Raw genomic sequence first — 20,907 nt, 5'->3', positions numbered from 1 at the left:
CTTTTTTCCTATCAAATAAAGGCTGTTTTACACTGTAAATATTTTATTTTCTGTATTGCAGAAATGTTCAATGAGTATGGTTCATTTTAAATGAAAAAAAAAATCTATGGATTTTTTAGCCGATTTTTCTTTAGGGTGCACGTATCTGTGTGTGTATATATATATATATTATCTACTGGCGGTCGCCAGTAGATAGTTATAGTTAGGACCGTGTTTCCATAGGAAATCTGAAAATTCTATTTTGAATAACTTTGGCGCCGGTTGACGAATCCTCGCGAATTTTTCAAAATAGGTGGGGCGCTCCGCTCCGCTCCTACCCTGAAAGTCTCGAGGTGATTAGTCAAGCGGGGCCGAGAAAAAAGGGGGGTCTCAAAACGCGTTTTCCCCATGCATTTTTCCATAGGGACCTTTAGTCCAAGGTACAGCCCGAACGGCTGAACAGAATTACTTGAAATTTGGCAGAGAGGTAGTCCTCAGGTCAGGGATGTGCCTTTTGAATATCTGGAGTCAATCTGTTCCGTAGTTCCTAAGAAAATTTCAGTTAAAATGTACATATATATCTATAAGCGCGCACCGTGCGCGAGCGCAATTCTGATTGGTTGTTAGATGTCAGTAAACATTCGAATCGGTCGAAATCAGGAAGTGTCGGCCGCCATTTTGTGTCTCGCAGTCTGAGGCAGTGAAAAACAAAGGTGGAGAACGTGAAAAGGGGGCAGGGTGGACAGTTCCTGACCCCCTAGCCTTTGTCAGGGGGTCACTGAAGGACCCCCAAGGGTGAAAAAAACATTTATTTTTTTCATGAAAAAGCGCGGGGTGCGCGCAAGGCACGCACAACGCATCGTGGGCGCACGGTGCGCGAAGTGCACCATGCACGCACGGTGCGCGCACGGTGAAAAACCTGAAGAAAAAAAAAATATTAATAAATACATAACTTAGCATTTAAAAAAACGTACAAATTCACTTAAAAAACCATAGGTTTCACACACGTTATAGTTAGGAATTAGCATTTTAAAAACCTTGCAAATTCACTTAAAAAACCATAGGTTTCACACATGTTATAGTTAGCTGGACATTTCCCTCGTAAAAAACCAATGAAATTCCCTCGTTATAGTTATATGTTTTTTTAAGTGAATATATATATTTGTGTGTGTTTAGGGTACTACGTACTTTTTAAAGTTTTTAAATATACATATATAGTATTTTGTATGTTCGCTGAGGTCTCCGCATGTGGGCGGGACTATTTACGGGGTCCCCACACGTGGTTGCGACTATTCAATGCTTATGACAATTGATGAGTATCCACTGAAAGAGAACCTGATAACTCAAGCCTGGAAGATGCTCTCACCTGACCTGCCCCAGTGACAGCTGAGCCCTAAGATGCATAAATATGCCCATGGTAAGGCTCCAGTGTGAGCAGTCAGAACGGGACTTTTTATGAGAGGCTTGGGGCAAGCTATTAAGGGGCAAGCAATGGCATATATAAGAAATGAGTGTTAGGGTCTTTCATGAGTATAAAGATGGGTATTTTAGAGAGGCAGTGACAGGGATATACATGAGATTAGAAGCTTTGTACTGAGCTCTGAGAAAAAGCACGAACAAGGGTTTCACGGGCTTTCTTCCCTGCAGCTGCAAAGGAAGGAGCTGCCGAGGATTAAGGAACACAGGCTGTGCTCTTCAGCCAACCAGGAGACAGATTTTTCTGGGCGCACCCTCAGCCCTTTTTTTCCCTCCTCAAAACATTTCTGCCTTGATGTGGTTTCGTTAAAGTGCGCCATGTAAATGTTTTACTCACCACAACCAGTGGTGAGTTGGCATCACTGTCTTCACAAAGTGGGAAAACCATCCGTTGAGAACGAAAAACAGGGTTATAGGTTTTCTTAACTTTTTATAATGATGGCTTTCCCTCACCCCAGGGAATATTCATCAGGTGTTTCTACGAGGCAGGGGACCTAAAACAAGATAATGTATCCTTTCCTTTTGTGTGTGCCACTATATTTTTGGAAGTTTGTTTTGACTTTCGAGTCCTAAGTGTTTGCTTTCTTAGCAGAGTATTGTGGAACCTGTGTATCAGCAAATGCTTGAGACGAATAACATGTTGTGGTACTTCTACTTCCATGTTCGTTATTTTGCACGTGGTTCTCTTGGGCATCCTCATAAACTTTCTCTGTTCTGTTTTTTCTCCTCATGACATTTCTTGCCTTGTGTGCATCTTCATTGACCTTGTCAGCTCTGTCTGCAGACTTCCCAACTGTCTCAGCTTAGTGTACGTGACCACTAAACTGCCTTTTCTGTCTGTGTCTTTCTCTCCTCTGTGTATATCCTTCGGAACAATGCCCCATCTAGATAGTGTTTGTCAACACGGACTCTCTGCTTTGTGCTTGCTTCTATTCTAAGAACAGCGCCTTGAACTGCCTTTACTGTTGGAACGCCCTCTTTGTCTTCCTATGTGTCTACGTTCTCAGGTGCAGTCTGTCCTCCAGAAGACCGACTTATTGCGTTTGGTATTTCTTTCTTGCAGCTTTGGAGCTACTGCCCTTATCACAGCCCATCACATTGGTATTGGAGGAGGATGGCACCATTGTGGACGATGAAGACTACTTCCAGTGTTTACCTTCGAACACCAAGTTTATGGCTCTGAGTGGAATACAGACATGGACACCAATGTCTCCTGGTACACGTGTGATTGTTTGCCAATAAATGCATCAGACTTTTGGCTGGGATATTTCTGTTGCCTTAAGATTTGTACCTAGGCCATCTTGTTCATGCTCAATCCTACTGTGGGGAAAAAGGGAGTAAGCAACTCTGCTTTGCTGACAGGAGGGTCTCCCTTGGTTACTTTCTTGTTCTCTCCAGACACTGAGGAAGACTCCCTCCTCGGTGCACATGTGAGCCCCAATCTACTTCATCAAGCCACACTGCTGATATCCTTTGCGGCAAACAGGAAAACTGAAAACCCACCCACAAGTAATATGTTTCAATGGATATGGATGCTCAGTGTTTTACAAGATGCGCCACTACTGTTGTTATGTTTTGTAATACAACTGGAATTTGCGAGTCTTTGAAACCACGTTTGCACTATTCTGTCTGATCCCAATTTTTGTGTTAGAGGTGGTGAAAAATAATTCCATTATCTAAGAAAAGTTCCATCACAAAGTTTATGAGCTTTCTTCATGCAGAAAAAGGGCAATTGGTTGTTCAGGAGTAGCCAGTTACAAATTTTGCCCATTCCCTCATATACTTTTTCAAAAACATGTAAACTTGATGTCCAGTTAACACTGCTTCTCAAAAATGCTGGTACCACCCCTTTTAAAGATAATGTTCATGTTGGATTTGTGCTGTCAAGCTTCCTTGTCTTTGTGTCACAGCCATAGTTAATTTCTCATTGACAAAGCAAACTTAAATAAATTGCTCAAATGCCCAAACACCATATAAACCCTTAAAATCAATCAAATTTTGCCTCTTTTTTGTTCTTTTTTTCCAATCCTAATTTGTGTGAGGTTTGCTATTGGTAACAACATTCATTTAGGGGTATACGGTTCCTAGTGCAGAAGGGGGTGATGAGAACATTTCTCCATGTTTGACTGCTGTAGTTCAACCATGCCACTATCATTCAGTAAAGGTTTGAAGGGCCTCCTCTTTGTTGAGCACAAAAACTCTGGATGAAGACTGTGCCTCTCATGAACACTCTGTTTTATGTCTCCTCTTGTTTGTCAGGTGGAGTTGGAATTATAGCTCATCCAGCTCATGCTTCTTCAGCACTTGTGGATGAATTAGACTCCTCGACCATGCCACGGTGGAAGCAGTTGGCTGCACAGTTGAAATGTGACTTATCCCAGATCATTCTGCTCTCTGAAGAAGATCTCCAGGTATTTGTTATGGATATCCCTAATATTTAAGCAAAAACAGAGGACACTGCCAGGGGGTGGGTGTTGGTGACAGAACGATTTCTGATATTACAAAAGGAAGGCAAGTTATGAACCGAAAAGAATCCCCCTGGTTTATTGTGAGCTCATAACGATATTGAGTCCCTTGTAGCATGCTTTCTGGACTACTGCACTGTGCTTCTGTTAAAATTGACAAAATTAATTCATTAGTGTGTATGGGCTTAACCCAGAAATGTGCAAAAGCAACATGTCTGATACATGAAAGCTTGTTGGTTACGTACAACCCGTAGCTTCTTTGAAGCATGCACTGGCCTAACACACTGCAAACTCATAGACAAATTAAATAGGGTGATGATTAAGGGCTTGATTTAGATCTTGGTGGGACTCTTTGCGTGCCTCCGTGGCAGCGGTTTTAAGTACCTTGTTCGAGCTGATGGAGTCTTGATTACCATATTTAGATGTGTAGTGACTGAACCGCCATCCGCATCGACAGACTGTTTAATGTCGCGTAAGCGGCACACCTCCGTCAACGCGGCAGACTCTATTGCTGGCTAACAGTACACATTCGCCATCAAGCCGGCGGTTTTGCACCGAGCCGATTTTGATTTCCCTGTTGTGTTGGTATTGTCTTAGCGGCGGTTTCCTGATGGAGTGAGTCACTGGTGGAGTGGAGACTGGTAAGTACCACTTTTATAATGTGTCACTACACCTACAGGTTGTGTGTGGTTGAAAAAAATATATATAGGTAATGTGTCATGCCTCTTTTAATAGCTTAGCAATAACCAAAGGAAATGATGGACGGAGTGTTGAACATTGCAAGCACCGGTCCTAGGATGCTTGATTCCGGTCCAGGGAAGACATGGCTTGGCAGTTCGGGCTGGACTGTTCCCATGAGGCACAGGGTCAAGACTGATTTGCATATGGCCATGTCTGAACTGGGGTGGCGTGGTGAGCAAAATAACGATGGATTAAACCCAGATCTGTGACTGGGGGTGAATGTTTTGCCATTGTGCAACATTCCGTCCATCATCTTGTGTGTTTTGCTGTTCACCCTATGTGGGAAGGGTATGCCCAGACGTGGGTCCCGTGCTCACTACGCCACTGGAGTCAAGCTATCCTGGCTGATAGCCAGAATCCGGTCCTAGGATGCTTTATTCCGGTCCAGGGAAGACATGGCTTGGCAGTTCGGGCTGGACTGTTCCCATGAGGCACAGGGTCAAGACTGATTTGCATATGGCCATGTCTGAACTGGGGTGGCGTGGTGAGCAAAATAACGATGGATTAAACCCAGATCTGTGACTGGGGGTGAATGTTTTGCCATTGTGCAACATTCCGTCCATCATCTTGTGTGTTTTTTTTGCTTTTTTTTTTTGTCTTTTGTTTTTTTGTTCTTTTAATAGCTTAGCAGACATACAACATACACACACTATTGAATGTACACCCACATGCACCACAAACACAACACCAATAAAAAAAAAGTTGGAATACAGTTGTGTTCATTTTACAATGATAAGTTGTAAAATGAACACTAATGCATTACACAGAAGAATACATTTGCATGTAAGGGCAATGTTAAAATACTCAAGGCTGAATGAAATTTTAACACACGATTCATAGTGAGACATTATGTTGGATCCCTGTGACAACGGAGTTGATTGGTGTTGTGGTCAAGTTGTAGTAGCAAAGGATGGACTTGGACAATAGGGTTCAAGACAGAAACTGAAGTGGGAAATAGTAAAAAAAGGTATGTTTATACCTCATTTCATTTGAATCCTCCAACTCCGGTATGGAGGTATCCTCGCTCAGTTGCCCAGACTGAAATACACATCGTGATTAGGCAGGCGGCAATCCTGGCTGGACTCCCTCCGACAGCTGCTTTTACCTATGCTGGTGAAGTCGGAGACACTCGGATGGTCTGTAGTCCATGGACTGGCCAAATCTAAATCAAGCGAGCAGACCTCCAAGTAGGTGGGTAGTGAAGCAGGACTAGATCCACCAATATCTAAATGAGGCCCTAAATCATCCAAACACGTCAAGTTCTGGCATTTTCGTAAGCTGGAAAATGCCAAAGTTTTAGTAAATACTTAAACTTTTAACAAGTTCAAACTGCAGTGAAGGCCCTGTTCACAGTGAAGGCACTGTTCACACAAGTCCTCAAACACACCTACAAATGTAAACAGTCTTTGAACTAAAATGAAGGAAACATAAAAATAAAGGACCTCAGGCCAGGTGGCGTGAATTTGATGCATCATGGGTGAGGAAGTGCAAAAAATGGTGTAGTATCTGCCGTGATCCTTAGCTTGTTACCTAGTAAATTGACATAATTGTACATATGTCAATGTGAGAGGGAGGGTCGAAAGGAAAAGCGAGGAGGCCGAATTCGAGGATCAATGGTGTCAAGGTTTATTAGTTTTGTGATAAGAGCAGTTCCAAAACAGGTTCAGGATGACTGGATGGCCTTCTATATCCGGGAATCGTTTTCGCGGTCTTCCCCAGGTGATGGATCCCTGACGAGGTCGGGTGTCTTCCCCAGGTTTCCTCGGAAAGAAAGAGGGAGAGAAGGCGGTAAGATCCCTGTTCAGGCTTTCCGATATGAACCCTCCACCAGTGACAACACTAACCTAAATAACACCCGTTGTGCAGCACGACAAACAGAGACAGGTATGGCGATTGCGTGAAGGACGGGGATGTGGGAACGAGGTATATTCAACAGGGTCCCAGAAGGGTAGCGAGGGTAGGGGTCGGTCCACAGTAACCCAGAATTAGGAACACCCCTCCGAAAGCTTGACTGATTGTCGGAAGGTTTACGCTCACAAAGGCACCGTGAAGGTTATACTAAGTAGTTGAGTAGCGCTGTGCACCTTCTATCAGGTTGTGGTGAGATGACAGAGGGTAGGGTGTGATGGGGAAATCGCTTTACCTATGCAACAACAGTACTACCCGCTAGTCCACTAGCTGGACTCCACTTATACCTCCCCCCTTCCCGTGTCACGTACCGCGGTGGCCGCAACTCTCCGGAGCTGCGGCGGCTCATCAGCGTCCACCTGGGGCGTCCACCACTCTTCGGACCAGGTCTCGGCTTCCTCGGCTTCAGGAGTGTTCTCCGGGTCGACGGTTGGCCTCGGTTCTTCCTCTCCGGGATCGACGGGTAAGGGCCCCTCTCCGCTCCTCTCTTTCTCCTGGCGTGGCGATTCTCCCTGCTCCTCCGTTTCCACACCCCCTCGCTGGTCTTCCGGGTCTCTGTCGTACTCGTCAGTTCCCCATTCCTGTGGATGCCATTGGTTCTCGTCGGGTCTGGGCGGGGCTCCTCCCTGCACACAAGAGGTAGGGGAAAGGATTAACTCTTTCCTTCCCGGCCTTTTCGTCTCATTCTCTTTCTGTTCAGGGGACGACGGGAAGGGCATCCCGGCTACGGAGGCCGCCTCCTCACATCCAACATTAGGGTGGTGTTTTTTGAGTATTAAGGATCTTTACTTACAGTAATTATGTATTTTGGTTTAATTTGTATAATGACAGTGTAGTTCATATCTTGGGGTTTTGCAGCGAAACTCTTGACACTAGTTAAATAGTTAAATAAACGAGAACCTTTTTACCCACTTCGTGTTAGTCAGGCTCTCAGGCTCTTGACATTTTTTCATAGGATCTGCATGTTGTTGTCACAAGAGTATTTGGTATCTCGTGCCCTTATAGGGGCCAAGCAGAGTTATTTCATGGTTTGCTTTCTCTGCTGCAGGCCAATGAGATACAGATGATCAGGAGATTCCATATTACATGGATTCTTCGTCATTTGCATGGACTACCAATAAGGGTCAGATTATATTCACGGCTCTGTCTGTTGCCATTGGGGGATGTAGGTAACAACACATAATTACTAATAACTATTTTATCCCTGCTAAAATGTACACAATGAAGGGCAAGGAGCACTGGTTAAGACCATATTATTTTTTACATCATTTTCCTCTTTTCTGGTCTAATCTTCTATTCTGTGCTTGGAAGATCCATTGGATCTGTAGCTCTTTCTGAGGGAAGTGAATGGATTATCCTCTCTGCTCAGAGCTCACAACAGCAATATGAGATCTGTTTGATCTACTAGGAGGCCAGAGACATAGAAATAGATGAGTCTTTAACAAACTTTAAAACTCGATTTCAACTTGGCATTCAAGGAAATGACACTTGGGATTTGGGTAGGCTGAAAATAAACCCCACTTGACTCTGCTGAGGTCACTTTGGTGTAACCCTGTGCTAAATGCACTGCTGCTAGCCCACAGAGCTTAGCATATATTCTGCAATTCTTCCTAGCTCCTACTAAGAAGAAAAAGACTGTTTTGTACACCAAATGACCATGTGGACTGAACCCTGAATACTAAACCTGGACAAAACAGCTTCCAAATTACCACTAGCTATGTGAACTTCATGTTCCTTGATGCCCTAAAGTGGCCTTGTAGCAGTGAATAGAAAGAACTCCCAAGGACTACAGTGAGCCCTGCTGAAACTAAAATGCATGTTGTGCTACTTGCTTTTTGCCTACTTCTGCTGACGTGACATGCAGTGTTGCTGCTGTGTAAAGTTATAAGTCTGCCAAATTTCCAACGAGAACTGACTGAGAAAAGCTCCTAAAGCATCCTAGAAGGATGTGTTAAGCAATGTCTTCCATGGCACTCCTGTGACATACAGTGGCTTTTTTCTTTTTGTCTTATTCCTTCACTATGATGATCCAAATAGTCTATTTATCCTTTTTGAGCTCTCATCAACTAAGCATATTACACTTCAAAATGATAAAGCCTTGGCTCCAGATTGTAACTAAGTCTGAAGATAACCATCACCACTCGGTTTAGTCCACTATCATTATCTAACTGCCTCCCTTTGTGGCTGAAAGTGCTGTTCACCTTCTGGCCCTCCTTTATATAATTCGAGTACATCCCAAATCACACGGAAACTACAACCCCCTCCCCCCCCCCCCCCCCCCCCCCATGAGGATTATGAGTATAGTAGGAAAACCCGCTTATCCTGCACTTTGACTATAAGATCTTGATGAAATGTGAATGGTAAAACTACCCCTGAATGGAGGAAAAACCAGCAAAATAGATGCGCACACACTTATCGCTGTGGTTATTCCTGCAAGAGGTGAAAACGTGACATTGTGCATTAAAACATGGCAAACATACTGTGCCCCTCTTTGTTGGTAATTCTGGATGTGATATTACTACTACAGTTTTTTCTGCAGTATTAATAATGAGAACCTAAGTCTTTTTTCACCATGTTTTTACTTTCTCAAAGACCTGTGTGATGATCACAGGAACCATTGTTAACAGCCATTTAGATGGGGTTGTATATCACTATATCAAGTGACACTAGATTGTTGTACACTCTATACACCCCAATACATGCAAAGACATTACATTGTCATTGGGTGGGAGATCACACTGACCCACCCCCCCTTTTAGCCTTCCACTAGTTCTTAATTAACTCTAATCTCTAACCTATTCACATTGCTTGTATGTATGTGTTGGTATATGAGGAGCCCAAACTTAGCCTAAAAGCAACATCAGACATGGTTAGTTTGTTTGCAAGACCAGCTGAAGTCTTGTTGCTGAAGGCTTTATAAGTTATGTGGCTCATCTTGAAGATTATTGGGCTAGAAGTGAGACAGTGTAAGTCTTTTAACGTGGGGAAGATGTTAAATATCTTAGATCTCTTTCTTGGATGCCTTTAAAGAGTACTGGGATGGTGTAGTGTAGACCGATGTTTAGGGCTTTGCCTTCATCCAGATGTGTGATGGCTGAGGCTTGTATTATTGTTTCGAAGTCATCTTCCAGGAAAATCAGTTTAACTTTCTTCAAGAGGAGAAAGTTGGAGCCAATCTTCCATACAATCTTTTGCCTGAATAAGAGGCTAGTGCCGAGGGTCAACCAAGAGATTTTGCATGGTCTGTCGGCTGGAGAAATGAAACCAGGGGAGAATCTGGGATTGTTCATGTGCTGTTGGTCGACAGGAGAAATTCAGCCTTTGATGGATTTAGCTTCAGGTAATTAGTTGACATTCAAGACTGGATGAGCTCGAGGCAGGATTTAGGTCTCTGTATGTAGTTGGGTGAGGATATTTTTAGGTAGAGTTGGGTATCCTCGGCATATTGATGGATCTTGATGTTGCTGTCTGCAACAATGGATCCGAGAGATTTCATCTAGCGGTTGGAGACGATGGGAGAAATGATGAACCCTAGGGATACTCAGTAGGAGACAGGGAGTGCCCTAAATATTGTAGAAAATTGCACAAGTTGGTTCCAGTTGGTGAAGTGGGATGTGAACCATTTCAAGATAGGGCCTGAAAATCTCATGCATGTCTTTTAGGGTTTTAATGAGAGCTAGATGGTAGACTGTGTCAAAGGCTGCAGGGAGGTCAAACAGGATCAAGATGTCATGTTGTTGAGGAGAAGGGTGCCGTCCAAAACTTGAAGTGTTGCTGCTCAGTGCTACATCGTGGTCTGACTGCTTTTACGATAATTTTTTCTATGAACAGAAGAAGGATTAAAGCATGCAAGTTGGAGCAGTTGGCTTGTTCCAGGGATGATTTCTTTGGAAGGGCAAGAATCAACCCGACAATGTGGAGAAGAGTTATGAGGCCCTGTCCTTGGAGTGATTTGATGATGGAAGGGTGCCTTCTTCGTAGGAGATAAAAACAAATAACAGTGTTGTGAATGATACCAATAAGAATAGAGCAACCTAATTTTATTCGAGGGAAGGGATATTGTGTTGTAAAAGCGACAGTCCATTTGAAAAAAACATGCTTGTGGGGTATTCTGAGCGAGTATGCATACCTCTAATATGGCGTAGTTGAAATTGTACTGTCCAAATGAATACAGCTCTGTATGGCTAATACTGGAAAGTCACTGTGAGAAAATGGCCCCCTTCTATGCCAAGGTACAAGGTCTCCTTGTTGCATTTGGTCCAGGAATCTGCCATCTTGAGGGGAGACAAGAAGGTCCATGAAGAGGGGCATCAAGTCAAAAGGAGCGAACGTTGACTGGCCAGCAGCCTTTTGCTGAGGTTTACTCAGACAATGACAAAGGAACTGCACAAAATAGAGTGCTCAAACTTGGTGCAGCAGGAAGATCAGCACCTATGACTGGAACTATAGTTCAGAAATTGAGTACACATGGAGCCATGTCGGATGAAGCCATCCATGCAGGAGCAGACAAGACCACTGTGCAAGGAGCTAGAATAAGTACCTCATTGTGCTAACAGGAAGCCTCAGACTATGGAACACAGGAAATATTTGCCTAACTCAGTGAGTTTTGGGGAAGACATACCAGTGAGGTTTTGCCACGGTAAAATTAACTGGCTCAGAATTGAAGTGTGAGGAGTCTTCTGTAATTTGGACTTTGACTAAGTTTAGGCTCTGCATATCATTTTGGAAGACACTTCTCCACCCAGATTTGATCACAGACCCTCCGATGGCCCATGCAGATGGAACATCCTAAACTACAGGTCCAATTTGACTCCGAGAGATATGTGGCATCAAATGCAGTGCTTAATTTGTAAAATATTAAGTGCCAGGGCTCTGACCAGGAGGCCACTGCTGCTTGTAACACCCATCTCCCTTGTCATCGCTGCCAAAACAACTACTATCCTTCTCTCTCGCATGTAAATGTGTCCGTTCAGATTATTCCAGGTCCCCAAAGCTAAAGCAATGGCTGGGGAGGCAGGTATTAACAATTTTAATGTATATTGTATGCTTAAACTACCATTGTTCTGCACCTCTCTAAATTAGATGAGCAGCGCCACCATGTGGTGGACTGTTCTAAATATGGTGTTGACAATTTGGTGCCGGTGCCAAGCACCGGAAACCAATTAAGTGCCGGTGCTTACCACCGGAAAGCCCCGGCTCAAATTAAGTACTGATCAAATGACACAATCAAAATGCTGATTGTGAATGTGGATCAGGTATCGAGATACATAAGCACATTGTTGATAACATAATTAAATTGCTCAAAGATAGAAACTCAGGCTGATCCAAGAATGATGCTTGTATTGCTGGATACGTGTATGACAATCAAATGATGATCTTGGAATATGGAAAAACAATTGGAAGAGGCAGGCACTGCTTTTGGAGACTGAAATTATTTGACAATATAAAAAACTTATGATCTATTAAATGATCATATTATTCTGGTTTAGAAATTCAAACTATGTGTGATGTAGCTCACTCAATGTAAGTTATCCATGTTTTTACAGTATCGTCTTTCAGTTAACTAAGTTCATATCTATATGTATTTTAGATCAAAACTCACATATTAGATATTCTTCTCACTCAGTAATATTTCTACAGCATTATTTAATGACCCTATAGTTGTTCACAACTTGGGAGTTTGACCAGTAATGTACTGTCACATGAAAGAAAGATCTGAGGACCTTTTGCTGATTCTGGGGCTAACATTGGCTTGCTGGCTGCATGCCACTCAGCAGGGTCTTTCTGCTAGGCCCAAGCACATAGAATCAATGATCTTCTGGCAAGTGTGAGACAAAGAGAAAGGAGCTCACAACCACAACTTGAGATTTCCTTAATCTCAGAATCCTAGGAAGTTACATATAGAATATGAGGGACCTTAAAGTGAATCTGAGTAGACGTTGCTGAAGTCATTTAGTAGTGTAGGATACAATACATTTGTATAGGGAAAAATTAAGTTTGGACCCTTCTAGGCTTAGATGAGCACCAATAGCAGCTTAGTATTCACCTACATAGGGCTTTTCTTAGACCCACAGTGAAGTATTTGTAGAGCTCTTTCTGACTTCCCATTGTCTTTGCTGCTGTGCTCTGTTTACCTGCTTGGGAGGTACAGGTGCCCAGTGGAGCTAAAATAAGATAACTTAACAAAGAGAAACCTCTTGGAGGACCTTACATTGTGTGATGGCCCTCTTTGGGCACCTCTAGCTGCCTGCAGTTGATTTGACTTTAATTTTTCTATTCGTCGCAACAATCATATCGGCATATTTGACATCAAGCACTTGGTTGCAGTCTTTCAGCCACTGCTGTAATTTGTGATTAAGAAAAGGGATTTCAGTGTAAACTTAACCTTCCTCGCCTGGCCTGACCCACTATCTTCATCTGACTGTAGGTGCTCACAGTTCATATTACTTTTCACCTAGGACTCACTGAAATGGCCCATCAAGACTATCCTCATTTCACAAATTTCTTAACTTTCCATAGACTTTTATTGATTTACTTAGCAACCTACATTAACAATGGTTGCTGCCATTGATATTCATTAGAAATGACTAGCCTTATTTTTTCTCCAATTAGCTTGTTTTGTGGTTATTAGTTATTACATTACATTAACAAACATGTTTACTAAATTAGCTATAGGTTTACATGGTTTATTCTTTTTTTTTGTATTTCATTGCATCAATCATAATATCAAAACCAATCATTTCACCATGAATTACATTGACATATGTCTATTGTCAATCGAGAGATCACTTTAAAAAGAACAGAAGTCGTCTCGTAGTACATGTTCCGTCATTGTAGACACGGCATGATGAACATTCTGAGTGTTATCCCGTGCCCGTCCTCTGATTTGATGGTATTATATGTACTAGCCCTCGGCTGAGTATGTCAATTTTAGTCAAGGAACCTTATGTGTTCCTTTCGCGTTCCTTTGTGATGTACTCTCACTTGGTGATGGACTTGTGTGTTCCCATTAAGCTATCATCAGAATCGGAACCACTGATGTAGGGGGAAAACCATGAACCTCGTGGGTGAACTGGGGAAACTAATGCGGAGCTACTAGCGTCGTATGGGTATGCGGTTAGTTGTGATTGCAGTCTATGTTACGATATCAGACACTTGGGGGGGGCATGAGCATTCGGCTCTATATCTCTATATGTCCCGCGGGGGCCTGGGGTCATCGTATTGCGGTGTCTGTCCTGGACGTCTGTGTCAGGTCATATGCTATCTTCCGTCGGCCTCTAGGGGGATAAAGGTGGAGACCGCGATTGTGTGACTGTCGGTGAAGACGGTTGTGTTGTTTCGTGAGTAAATCGGTGCATCAATTGTGCTCATTCTAAGTACATGTTTTATTCTTGATGTGTATTGTCAATTGTGTTGCTGCATGCTTGCAACGTCCAAACGTTTTCTGATCATAAGCTTGCCGCTTCTGCCATCGTTGGATTTGTAACAGGAACTAAGCAATTAAAGCACCGTCCTGTTGCCCAGGCCACTGGATTTACATGTTCTGCATATCCCGGTCATTATCAGACACAAGATAGATGATGGTGTCAAGAAGGGCTGTAGACTGCTGGGCACTAAACACATATTGAGAGGTGAAATATCAAGCCTGTACCCGACAAGTACCACGTAAGGTGATTTTGTGTAAATGGTACTTAAAATCCGTTTACATGAGTATGTTGTGCAAAACAAGGCAATGCAACAGGTAGTGCAGTGGGTGTTTAGGCAGTCTTGCACAGACCTTACTTTGCCAGTGCCCACAAAAGAAATTATAGTAGTCAGTATGTCGCTGACAACAAAAGTAGGCAAAATTAGACAATGGCATAAATCTCTCTATGAATTTAAGAACCCACAAGAATGAAGGTGCAAATCGGGGACATGAAATTAATGGTTGTGAGATTGCATCTATTTTTCATAATTAGTTCTAATCCTAACTGCTTGTTTGTGTGCATTTTTTATGAATTGTGTAAGACTTTTGATACATATGTTTGGGAACTTTTGGTATTGTGACTAGGTAAGCACGGCAACCATATCCTTTCACTAGAAGATCCGTCTCATGGAGCTTAACTTGCTCAGTCTCCTATTACTGGCAGGCTTACATAACTGTCAAGTTGTTTGGAAACATTTCCAATGTCTAATACAGTGCACCAGTTAACATTTGCAGACCATTTAATGTTAACTATCATAATACATTGCCGCACAAACCTAATTGTGTCTTGGTGCTTATTCAACAGATGTTGTTTTGTTGAAAAGCTTTGCAAATCTACTATAGTGGAGCTAAGAGATGAGCAATATCTGTTCTTGTTCAGCAGGCAGGATTCAGTTTCAGGAGCAAAGCATGATATACACATACAGTTTGAATCTTAATTCCTTAAAAACTACTAAATGGATGTATACTAAATTATAAAAAGGACACTTTATGGACCAAAATCTAACTTTCTGTTCAGCTGGTTTGGCTGTAGCTGTGTCCAATTTTCCTATGGAAAACTGCATGGGGTAAACACTTCTTGATACCGCCTCTTTTTCTTGGCCCCCACTTGACTGATCATCCCGAAACTCTCCAGGAAGGAGCTGAGGTGGATAAAACTTTTTTTGGCAAGTTTAATGAAGATTGGTTAAATGGTGCCAAAGTTATTAGCAAATCAGAAATTAAATGAAAAAACCATTTGTTAAGCGCGATAGCTACCCTCAGGCGTCCTAGCGGTACGGACAACGCGTGCAGTTGAACAATTGGAGACTATTCAGGTTTGTTAAAAAGCAGGGTTTTTAAATGTTTGCGGAAGGAGAGTAAGTTGGGCTCTGATCGTAGATGGAGGGGAAGGGAGTTCCAAATTTGGCCGAATTATAAGAGAACGAACGGCCCCCAAATCTGGCTCACTTAATCCTGGGTACTGTTGCGAGGAGAGAAGATGCTGATCTGAGCTGTCTGTTCGGGTGGTAGGGGGTGATCAGTGGCATTTGCAATGCAATAGGTCTCGCATTTGCGAGAGTTTAAGCTATTGCATTATGACAATGCCTTTTATTTATCTGTTTTGCTAATTAACACAAAAATAAAAGGCATTGTCATTTAAAATGCCAATAGCTCAAACTCTTGTAAATGCAAGGCCTATTCAAAGATGCGTCCGTCATTGTCCCGGGCTCCTCGGAAAGTGTAAGCACGCATGGCGCCCTGAATGTTGTAGGAAAGCATGTGGTGCCTGCAGTAGGAGAAACTCATTAAAGAAAATAGTGCTTACTGACTAAAAAAGACATACGTTTAACAACCGAAGTAAAAGGGCCAGTCCTCATGGGAGGTTACAAATGGAGACAAGGAGGGACTAACAAACCTATTAACAAATCAGAAGCCAGCATTTACGAATGGCAATGACACAAGCCAAAGACAAATATTGGTGGCTAGTGGGCGGGGCTTAAATTCCATACTCCAATACATCATGCAGTAGAGCAGCGCCTGCGCTGCCCAGACTCGACCTAAAAATCAACTTCCTATGGAAATGTGGTCTAACTATAACTACCTATTGACGACTACCACTGGTATAATATAATATACCTGGAACCATTATTCTACATCATTGTTTGACGTCCTGATCTATTTGGGAAAGAGTGGATGTGGGTTTCATTTAAATGGAGTACAAACATATGTGCAGTTACTCTTGTGTTATATCTAGAAAGCTGAGACTTACAGGAATGAGATATGGTGCTTTTCTGCAAATAAAAAGTAACACTCTTTTCCCTCCAGCTCCTCACTGACATGCCTTGTCAAGATCTGGCAGTAGAGATGGGAGACAGCCCATGCAAGGTGCGAGCTCTGCAAGAGACACTCCAACGGCTTTTGGATCGCAGAGAAGATGAGCGCCAGTCCAAACAGCTCCTACAACTGTACATGGAGACCTTGAAGGGAGAAGACTGTGGAAAACCCATGGAAATGGGTAGGATTTTGTTGGTCTTATTCCCTCCATTTCGTTCACTTGTGACATCAAAGCATCTCTAAAGCATCAGAACCCTATTTACTGAAATATAATCTAGTACAGTTTGAGAGTTAATTGCAGAAGATGAATCTTACCCAAAGCAGACCTCATTAATGTTAGACCTGCATCTATCTATCAGTGCACTCTTAAGTACATCATCATTTCCTGAGTATAAATAAGCACAGACACTTGATAGCAGCACTATTCATTACAGTTAACACCTAAACAATTCTTACATAGGACATACTGATAAACCACACCCGTCCAACGAAACACAGTAATAAAATAGTTAACTACAAAGCACATGTATTCTGTCCCTCACTCTAAGCTATTACTCCTAAGTGCAACAGCCTATCTCAGGAAAAGACCACCACTCTGACCGATCAGCAAAGCATTTTGTATCTGCAATCCAGCACTTTCTCAACCAATCCATCAATTAAAAAACATTCATAGTGCACAGCTGCTCCAATCAGGAATGTTCCGGGGCTAGAAATGGAGATTGATCACTGACAATGAGTAGATGCGATATAGGCAGGGCCACTGGAGTGATGTGATCGTGCGGCCTGCTGCGATTTTCTCACAATAAGAGATTTGCCGCATTTGCCACATAATCCTTCATCTGCCCCACAATCTGCAGATTTGAACCACAAACAATTTGGTCTCTAGCGCAAATGTTTCAAAAGTTACTAAAAATGTGACAACACATTTTGCTGTGCAGTGGAAGGCTATCTGCAAAACTGAACTGGTCGCCTTTTTGTTGCTTATTGCTATATTTGGGTGTTACACTGCTACTAATGAAGTGCAACCAATGCCAGAGTGTTACCAAGTTTAAAAATGATGAAATGATGAAGTAATACTATTACAAAATGTGCTGCATTATGCCACATAATTTGCCTTTTCTTGCCGCATAATTTACTCATCACTGCTGCATAATTTGGCCCTCTCCCGACACATTATTCTAGTGGCCCAGGGTATAGGCTAATCTTTATGGAAAAGAAAGCTTTTCAAATCCTTCTTGAAGGTTGCAACTGAGGTGGCTCTGCAGAGCCTAACTGGGAGCACATTCCATTGTTTAGATGTCAGAACCATAAAGGATCCTCCTCCCTGTCTGGCGCTGTGGAAGTTTGGGATTGCAAGAATAGAAGATTGTTCAACCTAGGTGCTCAACATGGCTTATATGGGCGAAGTCTCTTCTTCGAACAGGTGGGGTACTCCCCTCCCCCCCCCCCCACGAAAATGCCCTAAACGCAAGATTAAGGACTTTGATTGAATTCACTTTTTGACAGGCAGCCAGTTAACTGAGGCGATATAGACTGCTGGTATGGAGCTCTTTGGATCAGTCTAGCTGCTGCATTTTGGACCATTTGAAGTTTTTGGATTGGGTAGGCAGGAATGTCCAAATGAAGACTATTTGCATAGTTCAGATGGGAGGTTACCAGTGAGTGGACCACTGTCTTGTGTGTATCCTTTGGGATCAAATGCAGAAATGTCTTTAGTGATTTAAGTTTGGCAAAGCAAGTAATGAACTTGTTTAATTTGGGTGGAGAAAGAGGCTTGACTCAAATACTATTCCTAGGTTTCTAGCTGTGGAAGCAGGGTTTGGAAGTGGATTAATGTCCTCAGGCCACAAAAAACTAGGAGGAGGTGGGCACAAGAAACAAAGCAAAGAATTTCAGAGTTCAATTTGAGAAAATTGGCGTCCATCCAACCTGCGACTCCCATTAAACATTCCTTGAGCTTACTAAAGTTAGAGTCCAAGTGTTGCTGAAATAACAATAGTAGTTGTGGGTCATCCACATAAGACACCACCTGCACATCCGAGGACTCAGTGAGCTTGGCCAGTGGTGCCAGGTAAAGATTGAACAAAGTAGGACTCCGAGCTGAGCCCTGGGGAACACCAAATAGAAGAGGCTTAGAGTGGATGAGAAAGGTTGAAGAAAAACCCACTGTGAACTATTCTCCAGAAACTACTTGAGCCAAGACAAGGCCGAGCCTTGTTTGCCAGCCGCACTAAGTCTAGTCAGCAGGGTGGCATGTGAGACCGTATCGAATGCTGCCGATAGGCCCCACATAACCACCATCGCAGACTGCCCGCCGTCCAGATGTTCTTTAATATATTCAGTCGCTTCCAACAAGGCAGTTTCATTACTCATACCTTGCCAGAAGCCAGACTGTGAGTCATGCAGCTGGCCATTAGATTATAGAAAGGAGGAGAGCTGGCCATTAACCCATTTTTCCAGGGTCTTGGCTGCTGCTGGTAGAAGGGAGATAAACCTATCATTACTCAAGTTGGCCAGATCTGCCTTAGGCTTCTTAAATAAGGGCTAGAAAAAAGCTTGTTTCCGAAGGCAAATGGCTAACCTCTGGGAGGTGTTCAGTATTTTATTGAACACCAAGTTGATGGTAGAGGCAATTAATTGTAAGATCCGAGGTGGGCAAGGATCTACTGGAGATCCTGATCTACATTTCACAAGCTCTTTCTGTGAAACTTCCTCTAAAATTGTAAGTATATTTGTGAGTAGATGACTTTGTTCTACCCCCAAATGTATGGGCCCCTCTAGTGTTCTGCTGGTGGGAAAGGTAGCATACATTTTCAGAATTTTATCTGTAAAAAAGATGATAAATCATCACAAAGTTTGCAAGGAGGGCACATTTTACTATTTACAACCCCAAGGGAGCGGGGAAAAAGGTGGACAATTTTTTTTGTTTGTCAGGAAGATTGGTGGAAATTTCACAGAGCTTTTTTGTATTGATCTTTGGCCTTCAGACAACAGGATTTTTTCCACTGTTGCTCAAGGTTTTTACACCGGCTCTCTTCCTTAACGCGGGGAAGAACCACGGGCTGGGGGCTTGGACCTTTTTGTTACCTGATGTTTTAATGGAGCCATAGAGGCTAAGGCGTCAATAATCCATTTATTAAAATTGGTTACATCCGAGGGAGGAGCCAAGATGGCGACCGGGACGGCAGCGTAGACTCCCGGCTCCGTGAACCTCCGTATCCCGCACGGATATCCTGCATGAGATCCTCAGCCTGCGCTACGCGCTCGTATTTGTGAATGAGAGTGGCATCCGACCGTGTGACTCCGAAGTTTCTGGCGGCGGTACCGCCGGAGAAATGTGCCTTTGAAATTTGCGGCCCGTGCAGCCCTGGAGCCAGGACCTCGAGTGGACGCCTTGGCCGGGTGGCAGTTCAACAACAGCGGCCTGTGGTGACTGGGTGGAGTCGGACCACCGGAGCGGTGCACACCTCGGCCTACATTTCGCCGTGGTCGTTCCTACCGCTAAGCGTAGCGGACCGAGTGCATGCCCGGGGTGGCAATTCTGAGATTCTCCGGTGATTGCCCCTGCCTTTGACGGTGAGCTGCCCGGACGCCGCCCGTAACTCGCCCTGATTCTTGCGGGCTGCTCCCGGATTTTCGCGGGCGCTGGTCCGTGGTGGGGACGACTGTTGCCCGTGACCACACAACGGATAATTTTTGCCTGCCCCCGGAACCCTGTTTCCAGCGACGTGGACCTTGAGGCGCTTGTCCCTGGGTCCCGGTCCCAATACGGGTCGGGCCTACCCGGCGGCCATCTTGTTATGATGAAGCCTACCATCCTGTCCACCGGGTCACAGCAGGATTGGGAGTGTGTGACTTTTGGGAGTGTGGCGGAGCGATCGCAGAGAGCTGTGCTGGGGTACGGCGACCTCCTCGAGGCTCTCGGTGCCCTTCATTCCACCTTGGTTCATGGCATCGGGGTCTTGGGGAGTAAGCTCGATGGTGTGGCATCAGCGTCGGGACAGTTGCGGCCTGCCTGTCCTCAGGTACACAGGGACTTCCCACACTGCACACAGGAGGACAATGTCGCGGCCACCCCTGAGATTAGTGAACAGCTGGAAACTCCGGACAGTATGCTTCCGTGTGATCGGCTGGCTGTGGGTCTGATCTGTTCCGGAGGTATTGGACCTGAGTGGGAGGTGGTGGCCTCGTCCCGTGCACGGCCTCCGGCGACCCAGGGAAAATTCAAGCAACAGTTGTCTACTTTGGCTGATTCCGCCTTCCTGGACCTTGTGTGCAGTGCAGATCCTGGGGCAACACTGGGAAAGACGTCCCTCCATGATGTGGACTGTGTTGGTACTCAGAGACTTCCACCCCACCTGTGTGCGTCGCTTCCCGGTCGTTTTTGGACACTCCTTTACCTTGTAACATTGGACATGGCGCTGGGTCGAGGGGTTTGCATGGGCAGATTTGCAAAGAGTGGTCAAGGATAAGGCTGATCCTTCAGGGGTGGTCATCTAGTAGACGGGCGGGCTCAGGGGTTGCGTGCTCTCATGGCATAGCTATTAGTATAATTGG

The 20,907-nt window shown here is 43.9% G+C and overlaps 1 protein-coding gene across 1 annotated transcript in view; it reads left to right on the top strand.

Moving 5' to 3' along the window:
* The window catches only part of DFFA (DNA fragmentation factor subunit alpha), a 56,927-nt gene that overhangs the window by 12,698 nt on the left and 23,322 nt on the right, over window positions 1–20,907 (top strand). The window contains exons 2-4 of the mRNA XM_085609843.1: window positions 2,519–2,671; window positions 3,715–3,866; window positions 16,342–16,531. Coding sequence (XP_085465969.1) covers window positions 2,519–2,671; window positions 3,715–3,866; window positions 16,342–16,531 — 495 coding nt within the window. The remainder of the gene's footprint in view (window positions 1–2,518; window positions 2,672–3,714; window positions 3,867–16,341; window positions 16,532–20,907) is intronic.

The sequence above is a fragment of the Triturus cristatus genome, chromosome 1_2 (genome assembly GCF_964204655.1).
Source record: "Triturus cristatus chromosome 1_2, aTriCri1.1, whole genome shotgun sequence".
NCBI classification, from domain to species: Eukaryota; Metazoa; Chordata; class Amphibia; order Caudata; family Salamandridae; genus Triturus; species Triturus cristatus.
This window is presented reverse-complemented; position numbering and strand designations above follow the sequence as displayed.